The sequence below is a fragment of the Melozone crissalis genome, unplaced genomic scaffold (assembly GCF_028551555.1).
Source record: "Melozone crissalis strain CALT ecotype California unplaced genomic scaffold, PUWL_Pcris_2 ptg000002l_1, whole genome shotgun sequence".
NCBI classification, from domain to species: Eukaryota; Metazoa; Chordata; class Aves; order Passeriformes; family Passerellidae; genus Melozone; species Melozone crissalis.
In genome coordinates, this window is record NW_026535780.1 from 10,020,451 (window position 1) to 10,039,602 (window position 19,152).

The window sequence follows — 19,152 nt, forward strand, 5'->3', positions numbered from 1 at the left end:
ATAACTGTTGGGACAAAAAAATAACTGTTACATCTAATTCTCAAAATTAGCTTTAAGTTTAAGGCAGCCACAACTAGCACTACAAAGGCCCCTGGATGATAGCAGCTACATAGATGTCCCACAGTCTCCAAGCCAAGAGGTGCAGTCCCCTCTGTATTCATCAATGGACTATATGGCCAAGCAGCTTTGGCTTCCCACAGAGCCCTCCAGCATGGCAGGTATTTTTGCCTTAAAAGGGGCTATCAAAGTTTCAGGCATACCAAATACCATACAAGCCATATGAAGACCCACCAGAACAGTATTTTTATGTCAGGAACCTGTAGATGTGTTGCTGAATTCAACAATAGATTGAGAGCATATGGATGTGAAATTCAGCTGTGAAAATGTTGGAGGGTTCTTGTAGAGCTGAGACAGATCTCACACAGATTGAACCCTGCTTCCTTGCAGTCTTTGAAGGGACTCAGATAAGGGAGCTGCTGGAATGAGCCCACTCCAGAAGCAAAGCTGTGTTTTGTCTGGGGTGGAGCTTTCTCTCCAAAAGGGAATTTACAAAGAAGAAATACTTCTGCAATCTGAACAAGAAAACGACTGGAACCCGGGAGTGACCCCAGAGAGGAATCACACTCACAGTGTGGGCTTCCCCATTGACTTCAGTGTATGTGCACGCACAGGTGCTTTTAGGTTTAGAGATGAAGCATGAAGAAGTTTTAGCCACCATAATTTTAGGCACTAGTCAAAGTGATATATAGGCACTGTAGATTCTTTGTGGATTGCAGTAAGCTATTATGGATGTGGTTTACCATACAAAAATACTTACCAAAGGCTTCTTAGCCTGGAAAGCAGCAGATTGAACAGACAGTATGGATTCCATGGAGCAGTCATGGCAAGGAAGCTCAAAGAGATCAAAGAGATTAAAGCAGCAGACAAGGTGCAGAAAATTAAGCACTGAGATGAAATGAAGCAGACAAGAAAAAGAGAAAACATGATAGAGAGCTGCACATCTTTGTGGATGTGCATGAACACACAAGTGACTGCCTGGGCCATACTGAGTTTCCACTCATGCACAGACACATCTTTCCACACACTGCAGAAGATTCAGAAAGAAACTTGGCCCTGAACACAGGGCTGCCAAACATTTTAACGAAGTATAAGTGGTCCAGAGATAGGAAGAAGATACAGTGCTGAGATAAAGTTTCCAATGGAAATAGGAATCACTTCTATGTTCAGTTTAGCTCCTCGTTTTAGGATGCTCTCACACATGGCCATCTTTAATTAGCAAAGCAATTTCACAACGCCCTGACTATGAAGCAAGGCCCTCTTTTGTCCAACAGCAGCTATTGAAGAGAGAAACTGCAGGGACACGCAGTGCCTAGAAATCACATCTACATTCAATACGTTTTGGACATTTGCTCAACTAGCCTTGATCCAACCCTGCCACACAGGGTACATCTAGTTTGGTGGGATGTGAAAGAAACGTGCACAGTTTGAAAACACACTGGGATGCAAACCAAAGTGCATGTGTGTCAGGGCTGGGTGTTTGGGAGGTTCATTTCAAAAATGCTCCCATGGACATAGTCACCAGCTGAATCCAAAACATAAAGGTCCTGATCTGGCTGTCTGTCACTGCTGAAATTGCTTGTAATGCCTCACCATCCCAAGCAGTGCTCATCTCCCCAGTCCCAGATGGAGCAATTCTTCTCACCCCAAAGGGCAGGTCTGAAACCACAGAGATGTAGAAACTGATGGAAATCGTATCCTTTGAGCCTGTGGGCAGTGCCAAGGGCCCTGGTAACACAACAATTGTTCCTTCATTTGCCGCTATTTAGTGCATACTCAGAACAGCAGTTGCAGTTGGGCTTATAAATTACAAGACAACAGACAAAGGGAATAAATGAGACAAAATTAAAGACATTACTCCTACATCCCATAAATTATCTCTGTAGTCTGTTTTAACAGCGTGAATTTACCAGTGTCTGCTAAAACAGTATGAAAAATAAACCCACCTAGCACACTAACTAGGCATTAATGAAAAAGCAAAATATTGTTTTGTGTTCTCCAAAACACAGAAAGCAAAATATTCCCACCAGATCTCATAATGCCTTTCCAGGGGAGAAAGAATCATAATCTTCTATATTGAAAAAGAGACTGAGCTCTCGGAGTCGGAAAGAAAATAAATTAATAAACCTAATTACACACTCCGCGCATGGAGGAATCGAAGGCGTTAAGCCAGCCCAGGAGAACGGGGCGCTTTGATTGCGCTCACTTAACAACTTCCCCGTCACCGTGCGCGGCCCCAGGGCGGCCGCTCCTGGCGCTGCCCCCGGGGCAGCTCCGCGCCTCTGCGCGGGCACCGCGGCTCCGCTTCGCCTCTCGGCGCCGTCCCGGGCAAACTCCGGCTGCGGAGCCTCCCCCCGCGCACACCGGCGGGCTGGGCTGCCGTGGCACCGCTCCCTTAAAGGCGCCGCGCCCGGGCGAGTTGGGGCTGAGCGCGCTGCCCGCGCAGAGCTGCGCAGCGGCGGCGCCCACAGCCCGCGCCCGCCCGACCTCCGCCTGCCGCCAGCCCCGGCGGGGAGCAGAGCGCCTGGCATGTAGGAGCGGAGAGAGGGAAAAGGTGCGGAGCGGAGGGAGGTGAGGAGGGGGAAGCCGGGCGCGTGGGGGGGTGGGGTGGGAAGGAAGGAAGGAAAAAAAAAAAAAAAAAGAAAAGAAAAAAAAAAAGAGCTGCCTCTTTAAATGCTGAGGGCTGAGCGCTTGCCGGGGCGTCCGTGGCGGATCCAGCCTCCCTCCCTCCCCTCGGCCGTGCCTCTCCGGCGCTCATGCCCAGCCGCGGAGCCGGCGGCGCGGCGCTCGGGCGCTGCCGCTGCGCGGGGAGCAGCAGCCGCGCCGGGCCGGGGCCATGATCCGGGCGCGCCGCCGCCCCGCCGCCCGCTCGCCCTGAGCCGCTCCCGGCGCCACCGCCGGCCCCGCGGGGTAAGTTCGCGGCCGCCCGGTGCCGGGGGAGGGCGGGGAAGGCGCACCTGGCCGGCGGCCCGGCGCGGCTCACCTGGGTGGCGGGGGGGTGCGCTCTCTGCCGTGCCCAGCTCGGAGCTCCCCACCTCCCCAGGCGCTCGCAGCCCCTCTCTAACAGGTGGCTCGGTGCCTGCCCCGCTCCCCGGCGGCTCCTGCGCTTCTCTGCTTCTCCTCGCCGCCGCCTAACAGGTGGTGGTGCCGCCGCGCCTTCCTCCGTACAGGTAGGGAAGTCTCGGGTCCCCCTTCCCCCCGTCCCCGACGGGCTCCCGCAGCCCCGGTGCGCTGCTGGAGCCTGCGCTGGGCGGGGAGAGCCGGACGCCTGCGGAGGGGGAGCCGCGCTGTGCCCGCGCTGCTGCTCCGGGAGCCGCTCGCCCCTCATGGCCCCGCCGTGTGTCTGTCGTTGCAGCGGGCATGGGGAACCAGGTGGAGAAGCTGACCCATCTCAACTACAAGGAAGTTCCCACGGCCGACCCGACAGGTGTGGACAGAGATGAAGGGCCAAGGATCGGGGTCTCCTACATCTTTTCGAATGACGATGATGAGCTGGAGCAGCAGCAGGATTCGGTGCATGACCTGGGCGGTGAGAACCCTGCCCTGCAGCCCTACGATCCCCAGCTGCACGAGGTGGAGTGCTCAGTTTATTACCGGGATGAGTGTATTTACCAGAAGAGCTTTTCAGAGGAGGACACGCAGCTAGAGGAGGGTGATGAAGGAGGTGGGGGGCATCTGAGCACCTACACCCCGGAGAACCTGCTGAATAGGTGTAAGCCAGGTGACCTGGTGGAGTTTGTGTGCCAAGCCCAGTATCCGCACTGGGTGGTCTACGTGGGGGATTTTCAAGTCGTGCACCTCCATCGGCTGGAGGTGGTGAACAGCTTCCTCACCGACGCCAGCCAGGGCAGACGCGGCCGCATTGCCAACCAGCTGTACCGCTACAAACCCCTCAGCCCGGCCGTGGTGGTGCGCAATGCCCTGGAGCAGGTGGGCTGCAAGGATCGGGACTTGAGCTGGAGAAACTCGGAGTGTTTTGCTGCCTGGTGCCGATATGGCAAGCGAGAGTTTAAAATCGGCGGGGAGCTGCGCATAGGCAAGCAGCCCTACCGATTGCAGATCCGGCTGGGGGACAAGCGCAGCCACACGCTGGAGTTTCAGAGCCTGGAGGATCTGATCATGGAGAAGAGGAGAAATGACCAGATTGGTAGAGCTGCTGTGATCCAGGAGCTCTCCAGCCACCTGCAGGCTGCAGAGGAGGAGGAAGAGGAGGATGAAGTCCATCATCATCCAGGTGCTCAGACTGCTGTGGAATAGCAACCTCAGCACCACCATTCTGCTTAGCCTGGGTGATGGGGATTAAAACTGAAGGCTGCGAAATTGAGCTGTTATAAGCCCTTTGGGCTGCTTCGGTGCAGCTTCATTCCAATCACATGTGAAAGGAAGGGGGAAAGCTGCTTAAGTGTCTGTGCTTTAGTGCTTAACTCCTTCAGTGCTTGATGACAAAACCCCTGACTTAATATTTGTAGAGGATAAAACTCAGGGCAATTCTACCCCTCTCCTCTCTCTTTCCCTTCCTCTCTGCCATATTCGCCCATAGCCTTTTCCTCAACCATCTGCCAGTAGGCCTGACCCAACAAGATGCTAAATGCCTTTGACATCTACTTCTCAGCAGAAGTTAATAGTTTTTAATGCCATTAAGAAGTAGCCAACAACTTCCAGGACACGACCGTGTAGCTCTGAACATGAGGATATTGTTTTCCCTTCTCTGCTACTGTTTCTCTTCAGCTGTGGCTTCTGTTGGTATTGCAAGGAGCTGCTCCTCGCCTGGTTCAAGGCTTTGTGGGTTTGGGAACCAGTTCCCCAGAAGATCTAAGGCAGAAATCTCCACTGATTTTAATGAAATGGGTTTGATGTGCCTGGTGCCTTCTTAATTGATAGGAGGTTGCAGGCGGGCTGGGAGACCTTCTCCTTTACCATCAGCATGTGGCTTTGGGGACAGAAAATGAATTTGTTGCCAGCAGGTCCCAGGGAAGGAAGTTTGCCACCCCAGCTGTACTCTGCACACTGGTGTGTGTTGGGACTCCTACAGGCAGATGCTGAGCTGTGTCAGGGCTCATTGCAGGCTGCCTTGACCTCTCCTAAAGCAAGAGGCAGAGCTCCTGACCATGTCTGTAATACACACAGAGGCAGTAGAGGCAGGTTGCTTATGTGTAAGAGTATGTCTAGAGTAAGCTGTCCCTCAAGAGGTTGACCTCTTGGCTGGGTGTTTCTGGCTGTGAGGGTGCCACAGGTTCTGCACCACAGTGAACAAAGCTGTGATGGAAGGGAGCACAGGCTGGAAGACATTACAGGGCTTGGGTGTTCCAGAGCAGTTTCCTCTTCATTAGGGATTTTGTGTTTCTTTTTTTGCTAATTTCTATGGTATGCAGCTGAGCTATAGCATTAGAGGAGAGGACATGCCTCCAAAGTTGTGCAAGTCCCTCAGGAAGGGGGAGTGCAGTGCTGCCTGCCCTGAATAATCCCTGAACTTTTATTCAGCTGTTGAAAAGATCTCCCACACAGGCAGCACTGTCAGATCTTTGTCCTGGGATCTGGGGTGTATGAACAAGCACTGATTTGGAGGCAGTTTCTAATTCAAAATTCCTTCCCTTTAAAACCCAATATGATGATGTGAACTTGAAGATAAGCTTGAGTTCATTTAAGTAATGGAAACTAACAGTGTGATGTAAACTTGAAGCATAATTAATATGGTCTTCCCTGAAGCTGTTTACAGTTATACCACAAATAGCAAAGTACTCCATGTTCTTTCCACCTCTGTGACAGGAGCAGAGTTTGTTGTTCAAGAATAGGTAGATACAAGCTTTTGATTAGTTAAGACTAATCAAATTAGTTAAGACTGTATGAAGCAACTTTGCCAATTTGAGCCAAGTGGATTGTGGTCTCATGTTTTCTGCCTAAAATATAGATGCTAGGATTTGGCCTGTGAAACACAAATCCAGGGGAGAGTTTAATACCAAGCTCCCTTAGAATGCTATAGCTCAGGTGCCTACACAAAGTGTGGTTTTTCTCACCAATATGCAATTGAGTTATTCTCAGGTTACTGTGGTTGTCAAGCAGATGTCTAACCTTGTTTGAAAGCATATCTACCCATGTCTGATTGTGATAGGGTTAATATGTGGATGTCTGCACACAGGTTTTATACAACTACTAGTAACTACTGAAAGCTGAAATGATCACTGAGACAGTCTGAAAAAGAGTGAAGGAGAGTCTCTCTGTTGTACTGACTGATATGAGACAACAGATTATCTAGACCATGAACAAATGTCTAGCTGTGGTTTCTTTCATACTGAAACCTTGTACATAACAAAGTTTATTTCACTGTGTAATATAGCTGTGTAAAATAATATTTTCCTAGAGATATTTTTGGAAGTTTAAAAAAAACCCTTCATAACCTTGCATTTGAAAGTAAATTGTTATGCACGTTATTTTCCAGTTCTCTGAATGGGTTTATTTTTCATTCATGATCTAAAGTATATTCTAGGTCATAAAATATTGAAACTGCTATAAATGTCAAATATTATGTATCTACAGGATACTAAACAGTAAACTAGTTGTGAAAATATTTTTCCTTTGTGTCTGAAACATCAGAACTATGACACTTAGCCATTTCTCTCCTTCTGAGATATCCTGAATAGTCTGCCTTTGTTTTCTGTTCTTTTTTCCCCCACTTTTTTTCTTTTTTGTTTTGTTTTTTTGGGTGTTTTTCTTTTGTTTGTTTTATTTTAAAAAGGACCAAATCTGCTTGGGAATGGAGAGCAAAGCTTCTTTGACCAACTGAAATCTTATCTTGTGCTGGTCTTGGTGCTTCTCTGTACCGGTCATGCCTTTTGGGATAAATTCCCCCACAGGCACAAGGCCTTAGCAAAGAATTCCAGAGCTTGCAGTGCTTTGATAGGATAGAGAGTGAAGGAGGAGCTTGCTTCACAGCAGAGTTTGGCTGCATTCTGCTATGTTATAAAACCTCTGTGCTCCTCTGGCATACAGGTGTTTGATATTTGGAATCATAAAGTTTCCCTGCAAGCTATGTTTGGGAATTTATTGTCCCCTGACATTCCATTATGTGTAAAAAGTAAAAGAGGGTGGAAAGCTTGGCATTTTTTAAAATTTTGTCTGAAAGAGGGCTACCTCCATACAGGGATTTCTTATTCCAGCAGATAAAGATGCAGCTGTTGAATCTTTAACAGGCAGGTCCTTTTCCCCTACTTGTTGATTAGGCAGTGTTATTTAATAGGTGCTACTAAACACCACTGCACACATTTCTAAGCAGTCTGCTTTTAAAGCCATGGACCTGTAATGACCTGGATGTGAGAACAGAAATTGCTGTAGGAGCACATCTCAACTGCTTGGTTTCTTGTCTTTGCTGTTCTTTGCTCAGTTACTCTCTGCAGAGTAAGCTGGGATTTCTGGAGTTTGATTTAAAAAAAACAAAAGGTCTCCCAGGAAAACTGACTCTTTTGTGTATATGTCTACTTCAGGACTTTTACATGGATCACAAAAGAGAGGGGAAGGGAATAGATAAAGTGCTCTTCTCTGCATCTGCTTTAACATAGAGAAATGCAGGTGTGCTCCTTCTGCAGAGCTTGTGCTTCCTCACAGGTCTTAAGTCTAGATTGAGTTTAAAGTTTTGAGTAGACCTACCTACTTGAGGCCCCTTGAGAATCAGTAAGCCTATTCTTGTGCTTGAAATTAAGTGTATATTTACATTTCTTTATTAATGAGGGTCTGGAATTTCAATATGATGTCTCTGATGGGGGCGTGGAGCTTCTGAAGTTGCATAATCAACAGGGGAGAGTAAGTAGTGCAATGAAAGCTGTTTCTCAAAGGGCCTCTTGTCCAAACAGAGCTTGTGGAACCCAGCCCAAACTTTGGCCTCAGTTTCCCTCTGGAAATGCAGGAGCTGCACTGATTTGGTGAGAGGTGTGTTACACAGCAGCTGCAAGCTAAGCTGGTGATCTGCTGCAGATTCCTCCAGTATCTTTGTCTTGTCATGCTTAAGCTTTCCCTTGCATTTTAACATTTAAAGTTAATATAATTTGTTTTAAAAGCCCTTTGATGGTGCTAACATTAATCTATATGAATTTACTCATTTGGGCATCTCTACTCCTGTGAATATCAATGTGCACATGTGAAGGCTGGCAAGGCTGAGCCCCAGATGTGCACATGCAGCTCCAGCTAGGAAATGTAGATGAGCAGTCTTATTTCCCTGGAGTATTGGTGTGTTTGATGCAAATAATGCCTTGGAAAAGGCGTTGTAGTAAAACCTACAATTATCCGTTGATTGAGTAATTTTAAAAACACAATTTAGACATTCACCTTCCGTGGCAGTGAACAAAGACATAAACTGAAGACTATTTTGTTATCCCTGATTCTGTGTGAATGCAAGGTATTGATTACAGCAACTCTAGAACTCCTCTGGCCAATGTGGTAGGCAGTTGCCAAGCAGGCAGGGAAAATTCCCAAAAGCTGCTTCAAAATCTGTATTTTCTTACTTTGAAAAATACATTCTTCAGACTGAAGGACCCTAAACTATGGAAGTAAACTTTAAATTGTTTTGTATAAATGAAACCATAGGCAAACTCCTTTTGTTCATTTGATTTCACTATTCCACTCAGTACTATACTAGATGATATTGTGTGATTAATCTGTTTCAGATTTTGAATGTAATGGTGGTTTTCTATTTCTCTTTTCCTTTGGTTAAGTTTTACCAAAGGTCTGTCCTTGGGTATGTGAAGTGTGTTGTTGGGTGGTTTCCCACTTGTGCTTTTCTGACAATTAACAGCACCAACCATAAAGCTAACAGCCATGTAGGAACAAGTATTTTTGAAAGCAAAATTTTAATTTTGTATAAGAGATCAGAGACTAGTAACTAAGTAGAGGTAGGAAATATGATGTTTCCCACCACAGTTTCTATTTGTAAGAAATCTACAATTAATTGAGTATGCTTGACTGCTCTTAAAAATCAGTGTGCAGTGATAAGGCGAGGAGTATTATATCATGGGCTTAGACTTTCAGATTAGGCTTTTTCTTTGACTGTGAATAGGAAGAAATCAGGGTGATTTTGAACACCAGTGGTTTAGATGGTTTAAATTCCTTTGCATTAATACTGGATTAGAAGCTTTCTTTAAGTGCACACTTGAAATTCCTAACATTGTAACACTTCGTGAAATCATCCACAATAAGAAGTGTAATCACAAATATGATTTTTTTCCCACCATGAGCATTTTCTGTAAGCTGTCTTTTGTCAGTAAATGTTGAATTGTTAGTGCAAATATCTTCTTTTCCTGAGAAAGAAGTACACATCATTGATTGTACCATTTCCTTCAAAATGAAGGGCATTTCATAGTAACTCAAATAAAAGATTTATAGTGTCTTTTACAACCTTTCTTTCTTTTGTTTTTTTGAATAGCGTGTTTTTCTCCAGCTTTTGGAAAAAAGTTGTAATTTCCCATGATGGACGCATCAGACACAAAACAATATTTTCACTGCCTTCACACATCAGATCAAAATCTAACTCTTTGGTTGTATTCTTGCTTCAAAGAAAGAGTAAGAATAATCTCTATAAAAAGCCAGACCATCAGATGCCTAATAGGTGATAGCTGTATTAAATCCAATGAGGATCTGGCCCATAATTTAATTTTTAAGTGGAAAATTAATTCAGCAGCAGATCATATAGTATTAGCTGGCAGCAGGGCTTGTCTTTTCTGCCAGCAACTGCTAAAGGAACAGATGTAGTGTCTGCTAGAGGGAGAAACGAGAGAACAGAACTCACAGGGAGTTTTTGGGGAAATCTGTACAACTGTTCAGTTTGTGTGTTTGGTCTCATGGCAGATCCATGACTGGTGTGAGATCATCGTTCTACCCACACCAGCCTTAGGGACATTGCTTAATCAAGGTGACAAGGGCTGTGTGTTGTGGGAAATATTACACCCATGGGGAAACCATTCTTAATCAGTTAAATCCTTCTGCTGGCTGCATTCACAATGGCAAAACAGGGATACAACCAACAAGCTGTACTTGTCCACAAGGTCCTGACCACAAGGAGCTATTTGAGTCTCACACAAAAGGACTGAGTCAGCTCTGGCAAGGATTCTTTGAGTGAAACTATCCTGAGGAAATCTAGCTGTAACAAGATGAGACTTCTGCTGAAAGTATCAGTGGAGATTTAGCTCTTCTGTGGGTGCCAGCTGTCTGTGACAGCTGTCTTATAGGTGTGTGAAAGTGAGACAAATTTTTATATCAGACACAGCAGCTTTCAAGGCTCACGGCTGCAGGTGTGAATCTACCATAACATCGAATTTGTAGCTCTGGTATGGACTTAGGTGACTTTGAACAGGATCTATGAGGCACCCACTGTGCTCTGTGTTACTGCAAGAGTGCCTGAATTTTCAGGTGTCTGATACTTGATTTGAAAACATGAAGAATCAAAAATGTGATTTGGGTGCCTGGATCAATATGTGAAAATCCCTGCTCAGTTATCACTTAGCACTGGAGGCCGCTGAATTCTGAAGCTTCATAGTTTGACCTGGTTTTTGTGCATGTGTGTTTATTTAATCACCATAATGTTTTCTTGATGCTCTGGGCCTTTTTTTTTTTTTTTTTCTGAAGTTTCTCCAAGTACATAAAGCAGAGCAGTCCATGTATTCTCTCACAGCCTGTACCCATAGAGAGGGAGAATCTGCTGGCTGGACCTTCCTCCCAGTGGCTGCCTCCAGAATGTCTGTGACATCAGATACCAAAAAGAAGCATGTTGAAGAGGACATTTGCATTGCCAGAATGTCAGAATGTCTTTTATGTCAGAATGCACCTGAGCTAGAAATAGAATAATTTAAAATGCAAGTATTGGGGCATGGATTATGTCAAGGTCTCTGCACTCCTGGTTGGTTTCTCTGAGCACTGGACTTATACAGAGAGTTTTTCTCTTCAGTGCACTGTGGATAATTTCCAGTACAATACCTATGAAGGTTCACCCCACAAGAATCTGGGAGTGATTGAATCCCCAGGCAGAAAAGGAAATCAATTTTCAGCCTTCATCTGTCCTGAAATTCTGCTCAGGTCTCTAGGATACTGTATAAAATCCTACTGCCCACCACTAATGTTGCCATTGTCATTGTAAAGGAAGAGGCCCAAGTTTCAATTTGAGAGTGGCTGCCTTGTGCTTTTTTCCAAAGAGCTCTGCACTGTGGCAGGAGGCAGTGCTTGTGGCCAAAGGCAAGGTGCCCAAGGGCTAGAGGGGAAAGGAAGGGAAGAGGGAACAGCAGACTTGTATAGTCATGGCAAATCCATAGTGGTGGAAGAGACCTCTGGAGATCCTGTAATCTACCCATTTGCTCAAAACACATGCAACTAGAGCAGGTTCCTCAGGGCTGAATCCAGTTCTATTGTTCATAACTCCAGTTATGGAGACTGAGGATTTCTTAATGCAGCATTTAATCACTTATGCGATGAAGGTTTTTCTTATTTGAGTTTTGCCAAGGACCCCTTGATCATCCATGACACCTCTGCTTGGCCTCTTGCACACAGGAATGGACCATTCTCTGCTTTCCAATCCAACAAGCAGAGACTGCCTGTGCCTCCTTCAGCTGGAGGGTGAGGCTCCCCTGTATCCAGGAGAACATCCAGCCAGCCTCCTTTCCATCATCTGGCAGCTCCAAAGCTCCTGCTGCAGCTCCTTCCCTTGGTCACAGAGGTGCTCCATCAGCACAGACCTGCAGGAAAGGAGCCCCACGATCATCCTGCAGCCTGAGATTGCACAGCTGGGTCCTCTCTGTGGCAAGGGCCCCAACTCTCCAGTTGCTCTTTCACTCTTACTGAGCAAGAGAAGATGGAAAAACTCATGGGTCAAGATTAAGGCAGAGACATCAGTGACCCATGACTGTCACAGGCAAACCAGGCACATAATGGGGAAAATTACTTTTATTGTCAATTAAAATAGGTTTGAATGGTGTGAGAAAGAAAGAAAGACATTAAAACAAACCTTTCCTCCCTTTTCCCTATGTCACCAAGGGGTGTAGGGGTGGAGATGGGCTGTGGTGAGTCTCTGTCAGCCTCTCCTGGCTGCTCCCCCTTCCTTCCCCTTCTCCCTGTGCTGGCATGGGGTGTTCCCTGGGCTGCAGGAGTGTCTGTGCTCCAGCTGAGGTGCTGCCTGAGGGGGATCTCTGCTCTGGGCCTGCAGCCCCTCCTGCCCTCCTCTTCCTCCAGACCTCCTCTTGGGGTCCCTCTGGAGCTGCTCCCTCCTTGGATGCCAGTGGCACATCACCACCATTGCTGAGCATCTCTGTTGCTCTCAATGGAGTTCCTGGCCCTTCTGGGCAAGTGAAAGCCTTTGTCAGCCACAACACACTGCTGGCTGTGTGCCAGGGCCAGCCACCACATCTCTCCCAAACACTGGATCCAAAGTCCAGTGGAAATGAAGGACTCGAAGCACCCCATGGTCAGGAAGATTTGGCAGAGCTTGTTGGAAGTGTCTGGAGCTTGCCAGAAACCTAAATGCTCATTGAGGCTTATTTGTCTCACCCCAGGTCACTGAAAATTGTCCCTATGTTGAAACCAGAATTTGTTGCTTGCATTTAGTCAGTCAGCAAAAATTAACTGGGACTATTAAGAATTGAGCAGCATATAAAATCTATGCTGTCTAATTTTTTCTTTCTCCTGAGTTTCTTCTGCCCTGTCCTATTCAGAAGAATCATTGTGGGACAAGCCCTGTTCTTTGTACAGTAGTTAGTGTGACGAGGTCTCCAGGTGTTTACAAAGTATTCATTAACTCAATAACCAGAGGGCAGAGGAAATGAAATGAACATGTTCTGGACCATGAAATAGATGACTCACATCCACGGAAAAGGTTTAATTGAGCAAAACAGGTACACAAGTGTACCTGGCTCACCACAGAAATTGTACAGTGGAAGATGAGCCTTGAGAGAGAGAAGGATGGAGGCACCCTGACAGCACTCAGAGAGATGTGTGCAGAGCTTATGTAAATCCTGCTGTGGAAAACAGGTCTCTGCACACAACCCATCCAGCTCCCGGGGAAGGCAGCTGGCAGCACTCTCCTTTACAAAGCTTCCATTAGAGCTGTTGCTCGTGTCCAGTGGGGAAAGGTGCTCTGCTGGGAAGCTCAGCACTGCACACAGTGAGGAACACATCCCTGATGCCCAAAGGTGTTACTCCTTTCATGCTGTTGTTTTGTCTTTGTGTTTTCTATGCTTTTGTTCCTCAGCTTCTCAAGAGAGCAGTGCACCCTTGAAAGGGATGTGCAGAGGAGGGAAATATTCAGCACTGGGGCAGACTGGTGTGCACACTTAGCCTTGTGTTCTCTGCCACAACCTGTCTCCTGGAGCTGGCTCCACAGCTGTCACTGCAAACTGAAGAAATGAGATACCCACACCATGCTTACAGGTAAATGGGCAGCTCACTCAGACATGCTTTCCTGGAAAGTGATTCCAAACCTCTGCTCTGCATAATCCAGAGCATGGCCTTGGACATTAAACTTGAGCAAATGCTCTAACCAGTGCTTAGGGCCAGACCCATTTGCATTCTCTGGGTCATATCAAAGCAGAATAGCTTTGATACCAGCAGGAAACAAGAAACCTTATGGAAGGCTTGCAGTTACAGAGAAGTAACTCTGGAGAAGTGGGATCCCAAGGCTTCAATTGTTTCAGCAATTCAGGATGGCAGGTCTCATCTCTTCCGTGCGATAAACACAGCAGCACAGCACCAAGCAAGCAAAAGAGACAAATCCCATGGTGGACTGTTCAGTGTCAGGCTCAAAGGGTTTCTGTAGTATCTGCTTGCAGTATGTTTTCAGGAGGCAGGAGAGCACACAGCTCATGGGCATGCACACAGGCATGCAAGATGTTTGGAGGTGTTGGGCCAGATCTTCTCAGCCAAGGAAGTCAAGGATTCCACCTTAAATATCAGTGGACAAAAAATTGTAGGTTTTACTACTATTATAACAAATTACACATATGATTGAAAGACACATCCAACTATCAAAAGTAGTTTCTGATTACACCCAAGGATAAAATAATTTATTTTTTCCACACACAGCTCTCATTTGCCCACCTTAAATAGGCCTTGACAGAGGTTTAGGGCTGTTTACAGCCCTAGCATGTCCAGATGCATCTCAGATCCCCAAGTCTAATGAGTTCCCGTCACATGGATTAATTATACAACAAAGCACAGGAAAGAAAGCTGTTAAATCTTAAATTAAGTTATTAAAATATTACTTCAGAAATTCAACAGCAGCTTGTAGCCTGTGGGAAGTGAGTCTTCAGGGAAAAACACCATTTGCAGGTGAGGTGGCACTTGGAGCACCTTATCATATTCATGGGGAGGAGGTGCTGACCCCTGCAGAGAAGCTGCAATTATAATGAGTCTTTTATCCAGTTATCCCAATACATTTGTGATGGAAGCTGAGGTACTAAATAAGATGCTAGCAGGATATAAATAATGAGGTGGTACATGGCTGTGTGTTGGACCTGAGCCACTAAAGCAAGATAATGGCAAAGGCACAAGCTTAACTCACGCTGTGTTATTCCTGTGGGAAAAGGGGTGGGAGGATAAAGCCACATGGAAAGCTGATTCCTCAACTTGCAGTGAGTAACATAACTCCACAGCCCTGCTTGTCTTTGTTCAGAGCTGGAACAAGCAGAGCTGCATTATTGCAGAGGTCTAGCCCTAGGTGTGAGGCAGGATTCCAGCTGAATGTGCTCTCAAAGTCTAAACATACAAAGGCCATTTCTGGCTTCACATAACTAAACTCATGCTGGGACAGGGAAGAAGCTGCTGAATGCCTGGCCCTAGATTCATCAAAGAATGAATTAATCAATGTCCCACTGAAAAGGATTTGAACTTATGCATGACTGCTGTGATAGTCTGAGACTATCAGAGTATACATTATTTTATGGTGATTTCTTGTTACTATGCAATGCATAACTCATATTTCTAATTAAACATTTTAATGTAACACAGCTTGTGTGTGTCACATGGTACAAAGTTGGGGTTTTAGAAAAAGAGCAGTGATTTTTAAAACCACCAGCACCAACGCTTTTCAACGTGATTGTGCTCTGCTCTTACCCTCTGCTGCAAAACCTGTGGCAAGAATTCCTAACAGGAACATCAGTCAATTGTACAGCAGTGTGTGTTGCGATGGGTTTGCTCAAATATCTTTCACTGAGATAAAAGAGTTTCAAAGAAAAATGACACTATTGTGAATTTTCCCTATTTTGTAACTCTATACAGCCAGATTTACAGGTTGTTGAAATTTTTTACTGCTTTGATTAAAGGACAAAGAATTAAGTAAACTTCTCTGCCGATTTTAATGGAGAAAAATAGTTCCTAGTAATCACATTCCTTTTAAAAGTACATTACTCTGTTAACTGGCCTGGTCTCCCACAAGCTAAACATAAAGCCCAGCAAAATGAAAAAGAAGTCTTTCCATTGAGACATGATCAAGGATGTATTGTGGGTAACTGTGATCACTGGTGAACTGCAGCAGAGAAAAGAGTGATTTTTGTTTGTAAATGAGATGGCAGCTAATGCCTTATAACTACTCTGAGCAATATTGCATGGCATTCCCCTTGAGAAAATTGAGTACATGAGAGCACTGAGCTCCTTGCTAACTGAAAGGCTGAAGTTTTTTGAAGTCTCTGGCAAGCCTGTCAGCTCCTCCCTGACCGTGGTAAAAAGGGACATCCCTTCACAGCCCGTACCAGGTATTCCACGCAGTCACATTCACAGAGCATAGCTGTGACTGGCATAATTACTGCACCGTACTTATTGCTCCAATTGTCCCATAATGGGCCATAATGAAGAGTGAAGAGATGGAGCTGGGAGGCTGCCCTGGTCACCTCTTTTTAGACATCTGCTTAGAAAGGGAAAGCATTCTTTTACTTCCCATCCAAAGTGTTCCCAGATACCAAAATAAAATAAATCCTCTGTTCTCTGTTCAGTTATGACTTTTCCTAGATTCATAACTAATTGTTCTGACCAACAGTTTTCCTCAGGAAATTGTTATTAGGTCTCCCTTACCCTGTTTTTTCAGTCACTTCCTCTCCTCTAAGTTGATGGCTTCTCCAGCTTGAAAAGGTCTATCCACACTCTGCTTTAGCTCAGCAGCTTCCACTTCTCTCAGAGCTGCAGCAGGGTTAACTCACCACTCAGTAGCTCTGACAGAGCTATTGGAACAGATGTATTGTTGTGGGAATAAAGGCATTATAAAAAGAATCATTCTTCAAATAATACAGAGATTATCACAATGTCTCGCTCTATATGCCTTTAACAATTTCCACATGTAGACTGAGAACATTTTCTTGCTCTTCTCTCTGGTTTTTTTCACCCCAAAGAGTCTTGAATATGTAGCACACAGTCCCTCTTCTGAGTCAAACTGGTCTTGCTATAAAGTTTCTACTCCTCTCCCTGCCACCTTCTTGAACCACATCAAAATAGGATATTTCCTCTGTGACTGAAGTTTTTGAGGTATAGGAGACTGCAATTCCTTTAGGGAATGTACTTCCTCACCTGTCTCATTTAACTGGGTCAGAACTGATAGCAGAACCTGTAGGAGATATACAAGTTCATAACACTGATGAACAGCCTGTCAATGCTGAGGATGCCCACAGCATCTGTCTCTTCACCATCTGATAGACCTTGAGTAATAAATGACAGTGCAGCTGCCACAGGTGGTCCCATGATGAATATTTTTAGCCTGATTTCTTAGAGCTGTGCTGGTGTGTGTGTGTTCTCCCTGGGATACCAGCTCTCCTCTGGGAGAGGGCTAGGTGAGGAATCACCACCCAGCACAAGCACCAACACTGCTCAGTTGAGCACTCTCAGCCTCACAATCTTGCAGGTTCCTCTGCACAGACACCATTCCTTGGCCTGGGGATCTGTGCCAGCATCCCACCCCTGCACTCCTCCTGTGTGAAACACCCAATGCTCTTTGGCTGCTGCTTTATTCCTGGAATAGACCGTGGCTAAGGTGACAATAAAACCACCTTAAGAGTTCTTTCTTCTTTTCTTAGAAGAAATTGTCACTGAGATTACAAACACTTTTGAAGATACTTACCTAAATATGCCACAGAGAAACAACAGAGGATAACATTGCAAAGTAGATGTGTAGTCTATATCAAGATCTTCAAAGCACAAGATGTTCTTTCTTGGACTTTTGGACTGCTTTGCTCCAGAGACTGTAAAGTGTTGGAAGAAGTTCTCTGAAAGATTTTGATGTCCTGATAAATAACCATTTATTGTCCACCAGCAGCTGAGGTATATCAATGTATTAAACTTATGAACACTCCTTTTTGCCTGGTAGAATGTAATTTTACATTGCACTAAGGTTTTTCCAATACAAATCAAGAAACTCACTTATTGGCTCACAAATTTGGTAATTTGTGTTGCAGGGGAGCATTTTGTGAGCATGATGTAAGGCAGGCAAATGATGCATTTGGTCTGACAGGGTTCCCTATCTGTGAAAAAAGACAGGCTACTCTTAGAGTTAATCCCATCACCCAATTGAGAAACCTTTAAAGGCAGCCTGTCTTTAGAGGCTTGAACAAGAAACAACACCTAATTTACTGAACCTCACCTTCCCACTCAAATAAAACCTTTCATTCACATATGGTGACTCCTTCGTCAGAAGAATTTTTACATGATTCTAATAGGGTATCATTTAATTAAATAAAATCTACTTAGAAGATAATAACTAAACTGCAAAAAGCAAAGTCAACAGTAAGGGAAATTACAAGGTTCATAAATAAAGTTTACCAGGGCTGTATCTTTCTCTCTCTGCCATGTAATGAGATCAGAGACCTCCGTATTCTCTTCTGAATCAGAGGTTTATGTGTACAAGAGGCCTATGTGTCTTCTAGGTGATTTCTGTTCTCTATTACCACCATGCTTTCCCAAAACCAAAATGGAACAGTTCTAGCTTGTCTGCTAATTAAGTGTAAAGTTGTCTTAATTTCTTTTTTATACAAATTTTAGTGTATTCATTGAATGGAATGTATTTTCCTTCCCCTTGCTTCTGAGCTTACCAGATTTTGCTATATTTGTACTGTAATCTTTTCCACTCCTCTACAGATGAGAAGGAGAGGCCCAGACTATTGCTTATAGAGAACATCAGCTTGTCAAGCATTTTGTGCATCCTCTGGGATTAGAGGAGCTGTGAAATTGTATCATTATCATTGCCTACTGCATTACTGAACCACCAAGCAGGGCCTGAGAGAATATGCATGCCTGTTTGTGCAATGACATTTTTAAACCACCCTTTGCCTTTTCATTTCTTTACTTCCTGCATACTAATCCAGCCCTAAAGTATTCCAGGCTACTGCCCAGAACCAGAATTTCCTTCGCTGTTTTAAATAAGGATTTTTTCAGGTATTTGAGCTATTTCACCCAAGCCCATTATTTACAGATGGGAGAGAACCGTTGCTTTTTGCTTTAGACACATTTACAGCTTCTGAAGAGAGAGGCAGACTTGCAGACTGCTGTGAAGTGATTTGGGTTTCAACCTTTGTCTCCACAGCATGCCTTTGAAAAACAGTTCACTTGTAGACACAGAATTCATCTCTGCAAGCACTAAAACGTGCACATAAAGATAAATTGCAACAGCAGCGCCATAACAGAATAGAAACCTTACTTAAAAATGTGGGTAGGCCTGGAAGCACTTCATTTTTGACAAATACAGGTTTTCCACTTTGTTACAGCAAAACATGTTTTAGAGCTAAGTAAGCCTCGAGCTGATGGGAAATGTGTAAGCTTGTTTGGGAGGGAAGTGCACTTGAAAGAACACTCTGACACTCAGCGGAAGTTCCTGCTTCTTTGTAAGCCTACACCCAAAAATGCTTCTGAATCAAGGGTCTGAAAATGAACGATTAAGTGATAAAGCCTCGTCTCAATGTTTGCTGGTGCTCCAGCTCTGCCTCACCAAGGGATTCTCTCCCTGCTGGTCCCTGGGGACTGCACAGAGAGCTGGCACCAAAGGAAAGCTGCAGCTCCTGATAGGGTGTGACTGTGCTTTTGGACACAGCCCTAAATAAACAGTGTTGTCAAACTTTTCAGTGCTGCAAGGGAAGTCACCATGACGCAGCTTGTCAT

The 19,152-nt window shown here is 45.1% G+C and overlaps 1 protein-coding gene across 2 annotated transcripts; it reads left to right on the forward strand.

Annotated features, from left to right (window-relative positions):
* Positions 1-2,568: 2,568 nt before the first annotated feature.
* LRATD2 (LRAT domain containing 2) lies at positions 2,569-5,873 on the forward strand. Of its 2 annotated transcripts, none has more exons than XM_054272531.1 (2): positions 2,569-2,611; positions 3,413-5,873. In XM_054272531.1, the coding sequence occupies exon 2, from the start codon at positions 3,418-3,420 to the stop codon at positions 4,312-4,314; it is 897 nt and encodes a 298-aa protein (XP_054128506.1). In that variant the 5' UTR covers positions 2,569-2,611; positions 3,413-3,417; the 3' UTR covers positions 4,315-5,873. The 2 variants fall into 2 exon arrangements, with proteins under 2 accessions (XP_054128506.1, XP_054128417.1); XM_054272442.1 differs by lacking the exon at positions 2,569-2,611 and adding an exon at positions 3,032-3,227.
* Positions 5,874-19,152: the final 13,279 nt, after the last annotated feature.